This window comes from Rhinoraja longicauda, chromosome 34 (genome assembly GCF_053455715.1).
Source record: "Rhinoraja longicauda isolate Sanriku21f chromosome 34, sRhiLon1.1, whole genome shotgun sequence".
In the NCBI taxonomy this organism is placed as follows: domain Eukaryota; kingdom Metazoa; phylum Chordata; class Chondrichthyes; order Rajiformes; family Arhynchobatidae; genus Rhinoraja; species Rhinoraja longicauda.
This window is the reverse complement of record NC_135986.1, coordinates 19546904-19565757: the sequence shown is the minus strand read 5'-3', so window position 1 is coordinate 19565757 and position 18854 is coordinate 19546904. Positions and strand designations below refer to the sequence as shown.

The 18854-nt window shown below is 49.7% G+C and overlaps 1 protein-coding gene across 1 annotated transcript in view; it reads right to left on the bottom strand.

Annotated features, from left to right (window-relative positions):
* LOC144609624 (uncharacterized) overlaps nucleotides 1–14988 on the bottom strand; it is a 71524-nt gene extending 56536 nt beyond the window's left edge. The window contains exons 1-7 of the mRNA XM_078428122.1: nucleotides 14741–14988; nucleotides 10691–10737; nucleotides 9270–9347; nucleotides 6483–6701; nucleotides 4401–4566; nucleotides 1862–1983; nucleotides 794–899 (exon numbers count right to left, since the gene is read on the bottom strand). Of these exons, the coding sequence (XP_078284248.1) occupies nucleotides 794–899; nucleotides 1862–1983; nucleotides 4401–4566; nucleotides 6483–6701; nucleotides 9270–9347; nucleotides 10691–10737; nucleotides 14741–14951 (949 nt within the window). The 5' untranslated portion in view covers nucleotides 14952–14988. The remainder of the gene's footprint in view (nucleotides 1–793; nucleotides 900–1861; nucleotides 1984–4400; nucleotides 4567–6482; nucleotides 6702–9269; nucleotides 9348–10690; nucleotides 10738–14740) is intronic.
* Between the last annotated feature and the right edge of the window lie 3866 nt (nucleotides 14989–18854).

Genomic DNA, 18854 nt, shown 5'->3' with positions numbered 1-18854 from the left:
TGACAAGAGGAGTTGAGTATAGGAGCAAAGAGGTCCTTCTGCAGTTGGACAGGGCCCTAGTGAGACCGCACCTGGAGTACTGTGTGCAGTTTTGGTCTCCAAATTTGAGGAAGGATATTCTTGCTATTGAGGGCGTACAGCGTAGGTTTACCAGGTTAATTCCCGGAATGGCGGGACTGTCATATTTTGAAAGACTGGAGCAACTAGGCTTGTATACACTGGAATTTAGAAGGATGAGAGGAGATCTTATCGAAAGGTATAAGATTATTAAGGGGTTGGACACGTTAGAGGCAGGAAACATGTTCCCAATGTTGGGGGAGTCCAGAACAAGGGGCCACAGTTTAAGAATAAGGGGTAGGCCATTTAGAACGGAGATGAGGAAAAACTTTTTCAGTCAGAGAGTTGTGAATCTGTGGAATTCTCTGCCTCAGAAGGCAGTGGAATTCTCAGAATGCATTCAAGAGAGAGCTAGATGGAGCTCTTAAGGATAGCGGAGTCAGGGGGTATGGGGAGAAGGCAGGAACGGGGTACTGATTGTGGATGATCAGCCATGATCACATTATAGACAATAGGTGCAGGAGGAGGCCATTCGGCCCTTCGAGCCAGCACCGCCATTCAATGTGATTATGGCTGATCATTCTCAAATGCATTGAATGGTGGTGCTGGCTCGAAGGGCCGAATGGCCTCCTCCTGCACCTATTGTCTGTGTCTATTGAACACAGCTCTGAGGTAGCACCACGTATGACCATGGGGAGGGGGGTGGGGGGGAACAAGAGGCGATGTCTGTACTGACCTGATGCCTCGGATGTTGCCGTCTGCTCCACCTGCCGCTGTTCCTTGAGTTGAAGGATCTTCTCAAGGACTTGGGGGATTCTCGGCCCGGGCCCCATGTCGTCGCCCTGCGGGAGAGAGAAGGAAGCTTGGGTGAGACAACACCGCGGAGAGACGGTCTGCACGCACAGTGGGCGCACGCACGCACTTCAGCTCACGGCCCAAGGAAACAAACGGCAAATTCTCCCACCTTAGGAACTACGGGGGGGGCACAGCGGGTAGAGCTGCTGCCTCGCAGAGACCCGGGTTCCATCCCGACCACGGGTGCTGTCATGGAAACATAGAAAATAGGTGCAGGAGGAGGCCATTCGAGCCAGCACAGCCATTCTTTGTGATTGTGTCTGATCGTCCACAATCAGTAACCCGTGCCTGCCTTCTCCCCATATCCCTTGATTCCACTAGCCCCTAGAGCTCTATCTAACTCTCTCTTAAATCCATCCAGTGATTTGGCCTCCACTGCCCTCTGTGGCAGAGAATTCCACAACTTCACAACTCTCTGGGTGAAAAAGTTCCTTCTCACCTCAGTTTTAAATGGCCTCCCAGAGAACTGGACAAACTAGATGCAGGAAAAATGTTCCCAATGTTGGGGGAGTCCAGAACCAGGGGCCACACACAGTCTAAGAATAAAGAGGAGGCCGTTTAAAACTGAGGTGAGAAGAAACTTTTTCACCCAGAGAGTTGTGAATTTGTGGAATTATCTGCCACAGAGGGCAGTGGAGGCCGAATCACTGGATGGGTTTAAGAGAGTTAGATAGAGCTCTAGGGGAATTAAGGGGTATGGGGAGAAGGCAGGCACGGGTTACTGATTGTGGTCGATCGGCGATGATCACAATGAATGGCGGTGCCGGCTCGAAGGGACCTCCTGCACCTATTTTCTATCTCGGTGAAAACCCACGCAGGTCACGGGGAGAACGTACAAGCTCCGTACGGACAGCACCCGTAGTCGGGATGGAACCCGGGTCTCTGGCGCCGTGAGGCAGCAGCTCTACCCGCTGCGCCTGTTTGGAGGAAGAGTCCACCGCCGCGTTACCTCTCGGTTCTCCTCTCCGGGGGGAGGGGGTGGTCCGCGGAGACGTGGGCCCATCCCCGGCCCGGCCAAGGTGGCGGTCGGCCCCTGCAGTGCGGAACGGGACAACAGCATGGGTCCGCTGCCTTGATGCACGAAGAACGTCAGGAGACGAGAGGAGAGAGAAACAAAGAACACAGTTAGAACAAAAGGCAAAAACCACACTGCGGCAAAAAACGGCCTCCATTTTAACACCGAAGACATAAAGTGCTGGAGTCACCCAGAGGGTCAGGCAGCATCTCTTCAGAGATCAGTCCGAAGAAGGGTCTCGACCCGAAACGTCGCCCATTCCTTCTCTCCAGAGATGCTGCCTGACCTGAATTACTAGGTTAATTCCCGGAATGGCGGGACTGTCGTACGTTGAAAGACTGGAGCGACTGGGCTTGTATACACAGAAATTTAGAAGGATGAGAGGAGATCTTATCGAAACGTATAAGATTATTAAGGGGTTGGACACGTTGGGTGACTTGGACAGGTTGTGTGAGTGAGCGGATACATGGCAGATGCAGTTTAATGTAGATAAGTGTGAGGTTATTCACTTTGGAAGTAAGAATAGAAAGGCAGATTATTATCTGAATGGTGTCAAGTTAGGAGGAGGGGGAGTTCAACGAGATCTGGGTGTCTTAGTGCATCAGTCAATGAAAGGAAGCATGCAGGTACAGCAGGCAGTGAAGAAAGCCAATGGAATGTTGGCCTTCGTAACAAGAGGAGTTGAGTATAGGAGCAAAGAGGTCCTTCTACAGTTGTACCGGGGCCCTGGTGAGACCGCACCTGGAGTACTGTGTGCAGTTTTGGTCTCCAAATTTGAGGAAGGATATTCTTGCTATGGAGGGCGTGCAGCGTAGGTTCACTAGGTTAATTCCCGGAATGGCGGGACTGTCGTATGTTGAAAGGCTGGAGCGATTGGGCTTGAATACACTGGAATTTAGAAGGATGAGGGGGGATCTTATTGAAACATATAAGATAATTAGGGGATTGGACACATTAGAGGCAGGAAACATGTTCCCAATGTTGGGGGAGTCCAGAACAAGGGGCCACAGTTTAAGAATAAGGGGTAGGCCATTTAGAACGGAGATGAGGAACAACTTTTTCAGTCAGAGAGTGGTGAAGGTGTGGAATTCTCTGCCTCAGAAGGCAGTGGAGGCCAGTCCGTTGGATGCTTTCAAGAGAGAGCTGGATAGAGCTCTTAAGGATAGCGGAGTCAGGGGGTATGGGGAGAAGGCAGGAACGGGGTACTGATTGAGAATGATCAGCCATGATCACATTGAATGGCGGTGCGTACAGGCTCGAAGGGCCGAATGGCCTCCTCCTGCACCTATTGTCTGTTGACCCGCTGAGTTACTCCAGCTTTTTGTGTCTACCTTCGATTTAAACCAGCATCTGCAGTTCTTTCCTGCACACCTCTGGAAAACATTTATAAGGGGCGCTTCAGGTCTGGACCTACAGACTGTGGCACAGCGGCAGAGTTACTGCTTTACAGCGGCGGAGACCCGGGGTCCATCCTGAACCCCTCCCGCTACACCCACCATCTGCCCCTCCCGGCCCCTCTCAACCCCCACTCCCCTCCCCTCCCCTCCCCTCCCAGCTGCCCCCCCCCCACGCCCAATGCCCCTCCTGTCCCCTCTCATCACCCTTGCCAAACTCGCACACGCGCAAACACGCACAAACACAAAAATATGCCGTAAATACACATACAAACACACACATGTTTGTATGTGATGTTTGTACACGCACTTGTTTACAATATATTTGTGCGTTTGCCAACACATACGTACAAACATGCGCACAAACACCAAACATATACTGTAAACACACATACAAACACACACACGCATGTTTGTATGTGCATGTTTGTACACGCACTTGTTTACAATATATTTTTGTGCGTTTGCCAACACATACGTACAAACGTGCGCACAAACATATACTGTAAACACACATACAAACACACACACGCATGTTTGTAGGTGCATGTTTGTGCACGCGCTTGTTTACAGTATATTTTTGTGTTTGCCAACACATATACAAACGCGCGCACAAACATATACCGTAAACACACACATACAAACACACACACGCATGTTTGTAGGTGCATGTTTGTGCACGCGCTTGTTTACAGTATAATTTTGTGTGTTTGCCAACACATACGTACAAACGTGCGCACAAACATATACTGTAAACACACACATACAAACACACACACGCATGTTTGTAGGTGCATGTTTGTACACGCGCTTGTTTACAGTATATTTTTGTGTGTTTGCCAACACATACGTACAAACGCACGCAAACATATACTGTAAACACACATACAAACACACAAACATATACTGTAAACACACATACAAACACACATATACCATAAACACACACAAACATGTAAAAAACACACACATACAAACAAACGTGTAAAAAACACACACACCCCTGCAGTTATTGCTCGCTCTCCCCCCCCCACATGCAGGCGGCGCCAGAGAGCACGCGGCAGCTGCGAGTCACCTACCTCGCGGCCCCATGGGCAGGCGGGGCCGGATGTCCATGGGCCGGGGACCCTGCTGCAGATGCGCCATTTCCTGTTGCTTCCTCTCGTGCTGCATCAGCGCCGCTGCCTGAGGGGAAGACGCGAAACGAGTCAGCGGGAGCTGCAGCAGCGAGGCCCTGCGTCTCATCTGCTTTGTAAAAGAAAAGAAATCACCCAAGGCATGCAAACCCCGCTTGTCAACCCGAGCCAGGCCGCCAGCTGCCAGCCGCGTGTCGCTGGCGGCCCTCCGCGCTTCCCCATTCACGCTCTCCGCGAGCGCGCGCAACACCGAGAGAGAGACGTGCAGGGCTCCACATGCGTGAACGCACCTCGTACACGGAGCACCGCATGCGCGGCTGCCTTGCGCAGTGTTCTGCACGTGCAAACACACGCACACACACACACTGCACTTCCTAGAAAACCACTCCCTCTCCTCCCCTCTCCCATCGGGGCAAGAGGTACAGAAGTGTGGAGACGCACACCTCCAGATTCAGGGGCAGTTTCTTCCCGGCTGTTATCAGGCAACTGAACCGTCCTCCCACAACCAGAGAGCAGTGCTGAACTACTATCTACCTCTTTTGGTGACCCTCGGACTATGTTTGATCGAACTTTACTGGACTTATCTTGCACTAAACGTTATTCCCCGATCATGTATGTGTGTATTGTGAATTGCTCAATTGTAATAGATATAAAAAGCTGGAGAAACTCAGCGGGTCAGCCAGCATCTCTTGGGCAAAGGAATAGCTGGCGTCTCAGTCGAGACCCTTTTTCAGACTACTATCTATAATCTATAATGATGGTAAAGTCCTGAACGACTACCTACCACATTGGAAACCCTCGGACTATCCTTGATTGATCGGGCTTTACCTTGCACTAAACGTTATTCCCTTATCATGTATCTGTACACTGTGGACGGCTCGATTGTAATCATGTGTTGTCTTTCCCCTGACAGGTTAGCACTCAACACAAGCTTTTCACTGTACCTCGGTACACGGGACAATAAACTAAACTGAACTCTCTTTATTCACAAAATAATGGAGTAACTCAGCAGGTCAGGCAGCATCTCGGGAGAGAAGGAATGGGTGACATTTCGGGTCGAGACCCTTCTTCAGGAGTATCTGAAGAAGGGTCTCGACCCGAAACGTCACCCATTCCTTCTCTCCCGAGATGCTGCCTGACCTGCTGAGTTACTCCAACATTTTGTGAATAAATACCTGCGATTTGAACCAGCATCTGCAGTTATTTTCTTAAACTGATCTCTCTGGAACTCTGTCACCCCTCCCTCCCTTCCCGGAGGTGGGGAAGAGCGACCTGTCGGGTTCTCAAGACCGTTACCCGTCTCTGGGGCCCAGGCATCTCCCAGTGCTTCACCTGATCATCACCTGAGGAAGAGGAGGAGGTGCGTTGGAAGGAACTGCAGCTGCTGGTTCAAGCGGAAGATAAGACACAAAATGCTGGAGTGACCCAGTGGATCGGACAGCATCTCTGGAGAAAAGGAATGGGTGGCGTTTCAGGGTCGAGGCGTCACCTATTCCTTTTCTCCGGAGGTGCTGCCTGACCCGCCGAGCTGCTCCAGCTTTCTGTGCCCATACTCTGGAAGGAAGAGCGGGTCAAGGGTCAAATGCGGGCGGCCTTCGCGAAGGCACTGTGCTGCCCCTGCCCCCTCCCGGGACGTAGCAGGGAGGCGTGGAGAGGGAAGAGGGTCTTAAGAGTCCGACACGTGGAAACAGACCCTTCCGTCCAACTTTCCCACGCCGACCAAGTGCACTAGTCCCGCCTGCCCATTTTATCCCTCTGAGCCTTTCCTATCCATGTGCCTGTTCAGGAAATGTTTCTGAAATGTTGTTATAGTCTCAGCCTCAACGACCTCCTCTGGCAGCTCGTTCCGTACACCCACCACCCTCCGTGTGAAACAGTCACCCCTCAGATTCCTATTAAATCGTTTCTCCTTCACTGTAAACCTCTGCTCTCTGGTCTGGGCAACTTATAAACATGCTGCACCGCGAGTCCGTCCCCCTCACCCTTCCCCCCTCCCCCCGCTGCCCAGGCGGCGGGTTCCGTTACCTGCTTGGCCCTCTCCTCTTGCTGGATCAGGATGGCGGCTTGCTGCTGGGCCAGCTTCAGCCTCTCGTCCTCGGAGAGGCCGGACGGGTCGACCGAGGGCATGTGCATGCGGGGGCCCATGCCGTGCGGCACCCCCATGGGGAAGCCCATCTGCATGGCGGGCGGGTGGGGGATGCGTGACATGCCCATGGAGCGGGGGGGAATCTGCATCCCGGCCATCTGCAGGAGAGAAAGGAGACGAGTGACGAGGTGGCCAGGGGAGCTGGAAGTGCCGGACCACCCCACCCCACCAACACACAACCAACAAGCAGCCGCTAGCTAATACACTCATAGATGCACACCGGCCCACCCTACAACTGTCTGACCACCCCACCCCACCCCACCGACAACCAGCTGCTAAAACGCTGCACTTATAGTTACACACTGGCCCAGCCTGCAACTGTCTGACCCCAGTCAATCTGCAAGCGACTGTTAAAACACAGCACTTATAGTTACACACCGGCCTCGCCCACAACTGTCTGACCACCCCACCCCACCCCACATACAACCAGCAAGCAGCCGTTAAAACGCTGCACTCATATTTACATACCGGTCCAGCTTACAACTGTCTGACCCAACGGTCAACCAGCAAGCAGCCGTTAAAACGCTGCACTTATAGATACACACTGGCCCAGCCCACAACTGTCTGACCCCACAGTCAATCTGCAAGCGGCCGTTAAAACTCTGCACTCATAGTTACACGCCGGCCCACCCTACAACCGTCTGACCCTACAGACAACCAGCAACCGGACAAAAGCAGCCTGCATTTGTATAGCGCTAGGAATATCATTAAACATCTAAACACTGGCATACAACACACAAAGAAGGCCCTTCGGCCCTACGCTTCCATGCTGGCCAAGATTCCCCATCTACACCAGTCACACTGCATGGAAACAGGCACTTCGGCCCTACCAGCCCACGCTGACCCAGACACCCCATCTCAGAGTCTTACAACATGGAAACAGGCCCTTCGGCCCAACAACGCGTCCATGCTACCAACTTGCCCCACCTACACTAGAGTCATACGGCGTGAATATCATTAGACATCCAAATGCTGTCATATAATCATGGTATCAAACAGCACGCAACAGGCCCTTCGGCCCAACTCGCCCATGCTGGACGTGTCTGACCGCCCCCCCCACCCCACCAACAATCAACAACACGCTGCATTTATATCGCTCTAGGGATATCGTTAAACGTCTAAACAACGTCATAAAGCAACGAGTTGGCAACGCCTTCACCAAGTCCTCACTTTCTCCATACGGCTGCTTCTCTTTTTTTTCTCCGTTGACAGATTTAATTAATAACGCTTTCGATTTAACAACTAACCCAGCAATTACCAAATATCCATTTGCCTCGAAGGTAGGCACACAATGCTGGAGTAACAGCGGGTCATGCAGCATCTCGGGAGAGAAGGAATGGGTGACCTTTCAGAGTCTCGACCCGTAACGTCGCCCATTCCTTCCCTCCCGAGGTGCTGCCTGTCCCACCGAGTTACTCCAGCATTTTGTGTCTACCTTCAGGTTTGTAAGTTCATTGGCTTCAATCAAAAATTGTAAATTGTTCCCAGTGTGTCGGATAGTGCGAGTGTACGAGGCGATCGCTGGTCGGCACAAACTCGGTGGGCCGAAGGGCCAGTTTCCGCGCTGTACCCCTTAAAAAAAAAGATTGAGTGTCTCAGAAGCCCGAGGTGTCTCCTAATTCCACCCATTCCCTAACCAGGCATGTGAGCGAGGTAAAAAAAAATAGGAAACAAAGCCGAGTGCTTGCGTGAGGCGTACAGCAGGGGTCAAAAAATCGGAAGATTTACACACAACATTACCAGTATCAAGCCTCTTTTAGTGCATTTCAAAGTAAAAACATACTTTACAAAATAATCACTGTCCCCAAATACATTTTGAAGTAAATCCACACATTAATTGATAATCAGCCCAAAAAGGTGGTAATTGGCTTTTCTGCAGTGTTTTATATTTTAACCCTGTCTTAATTAACTTAGTTATATATTCTTGCACTGAGAGTTAATATTTACTCATTGCAGTTCCACCACTGATTTTCTGGCACTCTTGGTTCCAGGGCTTTGCTGGTTTATCCAGCCGGCCAAGGAAGTCGCTCGGCGATGGGGATAGACGTGCCGGCTCCAGCTGGGCTGGAGTTCCAGAGGCCTGGCCGCAGGTTCAACCCACCGATCGGCCGTGGAAGTCCCGATGAGGTCAAGGTTGGCTGCCTTGCCCAGCCTCCGGGGGGGGGGGGGGGAGAGAATTTCTCGCAAAACCCTAGTAGAAAATAGGTGCAGGAGTAGGCCATTCGGCCCTTCGAGCCTGTACGCACCGCCATTCAATATGATCATGGCTGATCATCCAACTCAGTATCCCGTACCTGCCTTCTCTCCATACCCCCTGATCCCTTTAGCCACAAGGGCCACATCTAACTCCCTCTTAAATATAGCCAATGAACTGGCCTCAACTACCTTCTGTGGCAGAGAATTCCACAGATTCACCACTCTCTGTGTGAAAAAAAACTTTCTCATCTCGGTCCTAAAAGGCTTCCCCCTTATCCTTAAACTGTTCATTACAAGTCTATACATCGTTTATTTTCTTTATTTTTTTTGATCCGATTTCTCCGTTTATTTGGCCAAGTGAAAAACGCGGAAACCATGCGAGAAGCGCTGAAAATTGATTTTTTTAAATGCGGAAATCCGAGGAAACGCGGAAAATTCACATGCCCGCTAACCAACTGCGCTTTGCTCACCTGCCCGGGCATTTGTGGCATAGGGTGTCCCTTATCCAGCTCATCTTTACGCACAGGTCGGTTCAGAATCGATCCCGTCTGCAACACAGGAGGGCAAGAAACAGACGACAACGTAGAACAGTCAGATAATACCGTGCCATCAAGTCAAACTCAAGTACGGAAGGAAGGTAGAGCAAAGAGGAAGATACAGAGGGAAGCTTATAGTTCTCAGCGTTGTAGTTCCATAGGCAAAGTCCAATTTCCGCAATGGGGTAGAAGTAAATCGGACAGGCCCCTAGCTTATGGAAGGACCGTTTGCAAGAACTGCCTGGGGCGGCACAGCGGTAGAGTTGCTGCCTCACAGCGCCAGAGTCCCGGGTTTGATCCTGACCAAGGGTGCTTGTCTGCACTTCTCCCCGTGACCTGCGTGGGATTTCTCTAGGATCTCCGGTTTCCTCCCACACTCCAAAGACGTACAGGTTTGTAGGCTAATTGGTAGCAATTGTAAATTTTCCCTAGTGGGTTAAGGATAATGTTAGTGTACAGGGATCACTGGTCGGCACGGACTCAATGGGCTGAAGGGTCTGGTCTGCTCTACAGCTCAAAACTAAACTGTTTAGAATGCTGATAACCATGGGGAAGAAGTTCCCCAGTCTGGTGGTGTGCACATTCAAGCTTCTTTAGTTTAGTTTAGAGATCCAGCGCAGAAACAGGCCCTTTGGCCCATCGAGTCCACACCGACCAGCGATCCCCGCACATTAACACTATCCCACACACACAAGGGACAATTTACCATTTGCATCAAACCAATTAACCTGCAAACCTGCAGGTCTATGGCGTATAGGAGGAAACTGAAGATTTAAAAAAAAGATTTTTTAGATTTAGAGATACAGCGCAGAAACAGGCCCTTCGGCCCACTGGGTCCGCGCCACCCAGCGATTCCCGCACACTAACACTATCCTACACCCACTAGGGACAATTTTTACATTTGCCCAGCCAATTAACCTACATACCTGTACGTCTTTGGATTGTGGGAGGAAACCGACTATCTCGGAGAAAACCCACGCAGGCCACGGGGAGAACGTACAAACTCCGTACAGACGGCGCCCGTAGACAGGATCGAACCCGAGTCTCCGGCGCTGCATTCGCTGTAAGGCAGCAACTCTACCGCAGCGCCACCGTGAAACACCCCACGCGGGTCGCGGGGAGAGCGTGCAAACTCCGTACAGACGGCGCCCGTAGTCCGGGTCGAACCCGGGTGTCCGGCGCTGCGAGGCAGCAACACTACTGAGGGGAGAAGAGGGAATGACCGCGTTGGCTCAAGGTCCTTGATTATGTCGGCTGCTTTCCCGAGGCAGAGATGGCGAGGATGTCGTGAAGTCCGGTCCGTAGACAACAGGCATTGCAGTGGCGACCGGGCTGGGCGATGTGGACGCACTCACCTGTAGACTGTAGTTCTGCAGGCGTTCGATCAGATCTTCGCGCACTCCTTTCAAAAACAAAGACACAAGACGTTGCAAATTCAGTGCTGTTAGAGACAACCCGTGCTTAGCAACAGTCCCTTGCTAAGCAGCCTCACCATTAAGATCTTTATCTATCCCTCACTCTCATGCCTTTATCAACCTTTCCACTGAAATCATCGTTTCATTCAACACGGCAACAGGCCCTTCAACCCGTCTTACCCAGACTGACTAACATGCCCCAGCTACACCTGTTCCACATCCCTCGAAACCTCTCTTTTCCATGTACCTATCCTGGCCTTCTCTATCTCTTAGTCTGAGCAAGAGTCCTAACCCAAAACGTCACCTGTTCCTTTTCTCCAGAAATGCTGCCTGACCCGCTGAGTTACTCCAGCTTTTTGTGTCTGTCTTCATGTACCTGTCCAAATATCTTTGTGCCTCAATTATGCCTCAACTATTTCCTCTGGCAGCTCGTTCCACATACCCACCACCTTCAGTGTGGAGAAAGTTGCCCCTCAGGTTCCTGTTAAATCTTTCCCCTCTTACAATAAGCTCATGTCCTCTGGTTCTTGATTGTCCTACTCTGGGTAAAAGACTTTGTATTCACCCCATCTATTCCCATCGGGATTTTATACACCTCTCTAAGATCCCCCCTCGTCCTCCTGCGCTCCAAGGAATAGAGTCCCAGCCAGCTCAACCTCTCCCGGTAGCTCAGTCCCCTCGAGGCCTGGCAACATCCTGGTACAAGTTCAATCTGCAGCATCTATGGAACAGACAGTAATAAAGTTCCGTCCAATTGTCCGGCATCACCAAGCCTGGGTGCATCTTGGAGTCTCTGGTCCACGCCGGAAGCCAGGCCGCCTCGCCTCTTGTTCCTCTCTCTCTCTCGAGTCTCGAGCCATCCGCGTACACTGTGGAGGGAACTCTTCCGATCGGAAGGCAACAGAAGCAGCATTCTAACAACCCGCACAATGATGGAGCCGCTGCCTCACGGCGCCAGAGTCACGGGTTTGATCCTGACCAAGCGAGGGTGGTGTCTGTGCGGAGTTTGCGCATTCTCCCTGTGATCGCGTGGGTTTCCTCCCACATCCCAGAGACGTGCAGATTGGGCAGCACAGTGGCGCAGCGGTAGAGTTGCTGCCTTACAGCGAAGCAGACCCGGGTTCCATCCCGGCTACGGGCGCTGTCTGTACGGAGTTTGTACCCTCTTCCTGTGACCGCGCGGGCTTACTCAGAGATCTTCGGTTTCCTCCCGCACTCCAAAGACGTACAGGTATGTGGGTAAATTGGCTTGGTAAATGTAAAAAATGTCCCTAGTGTGTGTAGGATAGTGTTAATGCGCGGGGATCGCGGGTCGGCGCGGACCCAGTGGGCCAAAGGGCCTGTTCCCGCGCTGTATCTCTAAACCAAACGAAACGTTGGTTAATTGGCTTCTTTCAAAATGCCCCTGGTGTGTAGGGAGTGGTTACAAAAATGGGATAACATAGAAGGCAGTGGAGGCCAATTCTCTGAATGCATTCAAGAGAGAGCTAGATAGAGCTCTTAAGGATAGCGGAGTCAGGGGGTATGGGGAGAAGGCAGGAACGGGGTACTGATTGAGAATGATCAGCCATGATCACATTGAATGGTGGTGCTGGCTCGAAGGGCCGAATGGCCTCCTCCTGCACCTATTGTTCATTGTCTAACTGGTGTGAACGGGTGATTGATAGTCGGCGTGGGCCTGTTTCCATACTGTACAGAACAATCATTCCAGCATGCTGCGCTGTCCTCTCGGGGAGAAAGTGAATAGGACTCAAATCAGAGTCATGCAGTGTGGCAACATTCCTCTGTCCCCAAACCTGTACGTCTTTGGAGTGTGGGAGGAAACCGGAGTGCCCGGAGAAAACCCACGCAGGTCACAGGAAGAACATACCAACTCCGTACCGACAGCACCCGTGGTCAGGATTGAACCCGAGGCTCTGGCGCTGTAGGGCAGTAACTCTACCGCTGCACCGCCGATATTTTATTTCCCCCACATTCCCATAGACTCCAGCAAATCAAGATTCTACAGCTCGCTAAATTTAAAGTAACATGCAAGATTTTTGGGATGTGGGAGGAAACCATAGAACAACTGTGGGAATTTGACGGGATGAAAAGCTCCACACAGACGGCGACAGTGGTCGCTAGAGGTGCAACATGGCAGTAGCTCCCAGATGCATAGCTGTGTTGCCCATCCAGTCTGCAGATATGTGTGAGCCTAAGGCACAAAGTGCTGGAGTAACTCAGCGGAGTCTGGCAGCATCCCTGGAGGACGTGGAAAGGCGACCCTGAAATGTCACCTCTCCATGTTCTCCAGAGATGTTGCCTGACCCGCTGAGTTACTCCAGCACTTTTAATGTCTTTTTTTTGTTGCCAATGAGGCCACAAATACTAATCACAATTACATTCTCCTGCAGAAAGGGCATGTCAAGCAAATACTTATCACACAGGGTGGGAAACACACAGAAGTGCACCCAAGTAAATGGAGATATCTCGTGAATCACAGGAAGAACATGCACACACCACATTGTTCGCATCCATGGTCAGGATCAAACCTCTGGCACAGTGAGGCCAACAGCTCCACCTGCTGTGCCATCCTTATCAATCAAAATTCATCAATGCAGTTTACAATAACAATGCAGACCATGGTGTATTACTTCCGATGCTTTTAAGGATGCGCTGAAGAGGGTCCAGAGGAGGTTTTACGAGAATGATCCCTGGGATGACTGGGTTAACATGTGATGAGCATTTGACGGCACTGGGCCTGTACTCGCTGGAGTTCAGAAGGATGGGGGGGGGGGGGGACCTCATTGAAACATACCAAATAGTGAAAGGCCTGGATAGAGTGGATGTGGAGAGGATGTTCCCATTAGTGGGAGAGTCTAGGACCAGAGGGCACAGCCTCAGAATTAAAGGACGTTCCTTTAGGAGAACGGAGATGAGGAAAAACCTTTTTCAGTCAGAGAGTTGTGAATCTGTGGAATTCACTGCCTCAGAAGGCAGTGGAGGCCAATTCTCTGTATGCTTTCAAGAGAGAGTTAGATGGAGCTCTTAAGGATAGCGGAGTCAGGGGGTATGAGGAGAAGGCAGGAACAGGGTACTGATTGTGGATGATCAGCCATGATCACATTGAATGGTGGTGCTGGCTCGAAGGGTCGAATGGCCTCCTCCTGCACCTATTCAAATCAAGTCAATTTTATTTGTCACATACACATACACGATGTGCAGTGAAATGAAAGTGGCACAATGCCGCTTTCTTATGGGGTTAGGAGGGGGGAAGAGATGGATCAGCCACGATTGAATGGCGGAGTGGACTCGAAGGGCCGAATGGCCTTCTCCTATGTCTATTGTCCATTGTCAATTGAATGGGTTACTGATTGTGGATGATCAGCCATGATCACATTGAATGGTGGTGCTGGCTGGAAGGGCTCCTGCACTGTATTGTCTAATGGGGTTAGGGGGGGGGGGGGGGGGGGGAAAGAGATGGATCAGCCACAATTGAATGGCGGAGTGGACTCGAAGGGCCGAATGGCCTTCTCCTGCACCTATTCAAGTCAAGTCTAGTTGTCACATACACAACGTGCAGTGAAATGAAAGTAGCACAATGCCGCTTTCTAATGGGGTTAGATGGGTGGGGGTGGAAGAGATGGATCAGCCACTATTGAATGGAGGAGTGGACTCGATGGGCCGAATGGCCTGATTCTACCCCTTTGATTTGTGAACGTGAACTTACACTTGGGGATCACTTTAACAATCTTTTTCGCACCCTGTTCCTCTGCAGTCGTGTCCATTGCATTTTCACACCTGTTTCCACGCGAACATTGACATTTATTTTGCAGTAAATCTATCAATAAACTAATGATCTTATTCCGAACGGCATTTTAAATATTAAAGCGATGCATTTCGTTTACTTAATAGCTTTTTTTTTTTTTCGAAATGAAATCTATAACAAAGAATGTTTGGTCCGAAAGCAGAGCCCGGGAGTTACACTCCCATCCTGCATCTTGCCCTTACTTTTGAGGTCGGGGCAGCGGACTACCCGGAACTCGAGCCCCAGGCTCCGGGCGCCGCTAGGCCCGGGCCGGCGTCGGTCACCTTCAGTCCGGGGAGGCGTCGGATTAATACCTTGTGGGGAGAAACCGATCTCATTGAGCTTGGCTTGGAGTTCCGCGATGCTCCAGGTGCCCAGTTCAGGCACATCCACGCCGGGTGGCGCGTCCGCCATCTTCGCTTCTCCCCCTCCCTGCCTGCCTCTCCCCTCTCCGCCGGCGGAAATGTCGTCACTCCCCTGCCGCTGCAACCGAACTTGCCGTCGGATGGGACGGAAGTCCCGCCTTCTTTCGACCCTCATTGGCTGCGGACGGCCACGTTTCCCAATCCGATTGGCCCCGGAACCCATCCATCAAATACGTCACGACGACAACCAAGTTTGGTTGCAGTAGGGTCCGCGAGAGCAGGACTACAACCCCCACAATGCAATGCAACACACACATAATCTCTCACACACACACACACACACAATCTCTCACACACACAATCTGTTATACTGTTATCTCTCACACACACACAATCTCACACACATAATCTCACACACACAATCTCACACACATAATCTCACACACACACACATAATCTCTCACACACACAATCTCACACTCGCACACAATCTCACACACAATCTCACTCACACACAATCTCACATACACACAATCTCACACACACACACAATCTCTCACACACACAATCTCACACTCACACAATCTCAATCTCTCACATGCACACATAATCTCTCACACACACACACATAATCTCTCACACACAATCACACACACACACACAATATCTCACACACACAATATCTCACACATACATAATCTCACACACATAATCTCACACACATAACCTCTCACACACAATCTCACTCACACACAATCTAACACACAATCTCATACACACAATCTCACACACACACAATCTCACACTCACACAATCTCAATCTCTCACACGCACACATAATCTCTCTCACACACACATAATCTCTCACACACACACATAATCTCTCACACACACACACACAATCTTTCACACACACACAATCTCTCACACACACACACATAATCTCACGCACACATAATCTCTCACACACACACATAATCTCTCACACACACACAATCTCACACACAATCAATCTCACACACACAATCAATCTCACACACACACAATCTCACTCACACACAATCTCTCATACACACAATCTCTCTCACACACAATCTCTCACACACACACAATCTCTCACACACACACAATCTCACACACACACACAATCTCACACACACTCCTGGCTTTAAATTTTCTTTTAAAACCAACCAAAGTTTCACCATTCCATTCACAATTAAAATATTTCATTAATGAACCAACTCAGTCGGTAGGTACCTCCAGCTATCAATGAACGAGTAGAAACATAGAAATTAGGTGCAGGAGGAGGCCATTTGGCCCTTCACTGTCATTCATTGTGATCATGGCTGATCATCTACAATCAGTAAACCGTGCCTGCCTTCTCTCCATATCATATAACATATAACATATAACAACTACAGCATGGAAACAGGCCTGTCCGGCCCTACCAGTCCACGCCGACCATTCTCCCTGACCTAGTCTCATCTACCTGCACTCAGACCATAACCCTCCAATCCCCTCCTATCCATATACCTATCCAATTTACTCTTAAATAATAAAATCGAGCCAGCCTCCACCACTTCCACCGGAAGCCCATTCCATACAGCCACAACCCTCTGAGTAAAGAAGTTCCCCCTCATGTTACCCCTAAACCTTTGTCCCTCAATTCTGAAGCTATGTCCCCTTGTTGGAATCTTCCCCACTCTCAAAGGGAAAAGCCTACCCACGTCAACTCTGTCCGTCCCTCTCAAAATTTTAAAAACCTCTATCAAGTCCCCCCTCAACCTTCTACGCTCCAAAGAATAAAGACCCAACCTGTTCAACCTCTCTCTGTAGCCTAAGTGCTGAAACCCAGGCAACATTCTAGTAAATCTCCTCTGTACCCTCTCCATTTTGTCGATATCCTTCCTATAATTTGGCGACCAGAACTGCACACCATACTCCAGATTTGGCCTCACCAATGCCCTGTACAATTTCAACATTACATCCCAACTTCTATACTCGATGCTCTGATTTATAAAGGCAAGCATACCAAACGCCTTCTTCACCACCCTATCCACATGAGATTCCACCTTCAGGGAACAATGCACAGTTATTCCCAGATCCCTCTGTTCCACTGCATTCCTCAATTCCCTACCATTTACCCTGTACGTCCTATTTTGATTTGTCCTACCAAAATGCAGCACCTCACACTTATCAGCATTAAACTCCATCTGCCATCTTTCAGCCCACCCTTCCAAAAGGCCCAAGTCTCTCTGTAGACTTTGAAAATCTACCTCACTATCAACTACTCCACCTATCTTAGTATCATCTGCATATTTACTAATCCAATTTGCCACACCATCATCCAGATCATTAATGTAAATGACAAACAACAGTGGACCCAACACAGATCCTTGGGGCACTCCACTAGACACTGGCCTCCAACCTGACATACAATTGTCAACCGTTACCCTCTGGTATCTCCCATTCAGCCATTGTTGAATCCATCTTGCAACCTCACTATTAATACCCAACGATTTAACCTTCTTAATCAACCTTCCATGTGGAACCTTGTCAAATGCCTTACTGAATGATTCCGCTAGCCCCTAGAGCCCTGTCTAACTCTCTTCTAAATTCATCCAGTGAATTGGCCTCCACTGCCTTCTGTGGCAGAGAATTCCACAAATTCACAACTCTCTGGGTGAAAAAGTTTTTTCTCATCCCAGTTTTAAATGGCCTCCCCTTTATTCTTAGACTGTGGCCCCTAGTTCTGGAACTCCCCCAACATTGGGAACATTTTTCCTGCATCTAGGTTGTCTAATCCTTTTATGATTTTATACATCTCTATAAAATCCCCTCTCATTCCTCTAAACTCCAGTGTATACAAGCCCAGTCTTTCCAAACTTTCCTCATATGACAGTCCCTCCTTCCCAGAGATTAACCTCCTGAACCTACGCTGCACTACCTCAATAGCAAGTTTTAGGAGACCAAAACTGCACACAATACTCCAGATGTGGTCTCACCAGGGCCCTATACAACTGCAGAATACATATTGACTAGCTAATTAATTTATTGCATCGTATGGGAGGCGCATTCCCAATCTCGTTGTACCCCTGTACAATGACAATAAAGATATATTGTATTGTATAAGAAAATAACTGCAGATGCTGGTACAAATCGAAGGTATTTATTCACAAAATGCTGGAGTAACTCAGCAGGTCAGGCAGCATCTCAGGAGAGAAGGAATGGGTGACGTTTCGGGTCGAGACCCTTCTTCAGACTGTAACGTATTGTATTGTATTTACAATTCAGATTGTCTCGACCCGAAACGTCACCCATTCCTTCTCTCCCGAGATGCTGCCTGACCTGCTGAGTTACTCCAGCATTTTGTGAATAAATCGTATTGTATTGTATTGTACAGAGAGATTATATGGGACTACAATCCCCACAATGCAACACACATGCACACTATCTCTCATACAAGCTCCTGGCTTTAATCTTTTTCTTTTGAGCCCAACCAATATTTCACTATTCCACTCACAATTTAAATATTTCACTAACCAACGACTCAGCCGGTGTCTCCAGCTGTTAATTAACGAGTTCAGAGAGAGAGACAGAGAGAGATCAGGACTACAACCCCCACAATGCAACACACCATGACACACTCTTGGCCTTAAAATTTCTTCAAACCCAAACAATCTTCACTCTTTCATTCAGGATTAAAAGATTTCAGGAATCAGCAACTGAATCCACTTCTCCTTTTTTTTTTTTATCCCTGTTGTCTTGTTGTCTTATTCACCCTTCGCCATTCGACCTTTAATCTAAAATGGCGGCGCCCATGCCTGTGACCAGGAGCTAAATACTACAACTCTCGTTCGTTTGTTTGTTCCTGAACTACAGCCAAAACGGTACACGATAGCGCGACAGTTTTAGGCCCACCTTACTCACCGTCGTCCCTTTGGTGCCAATG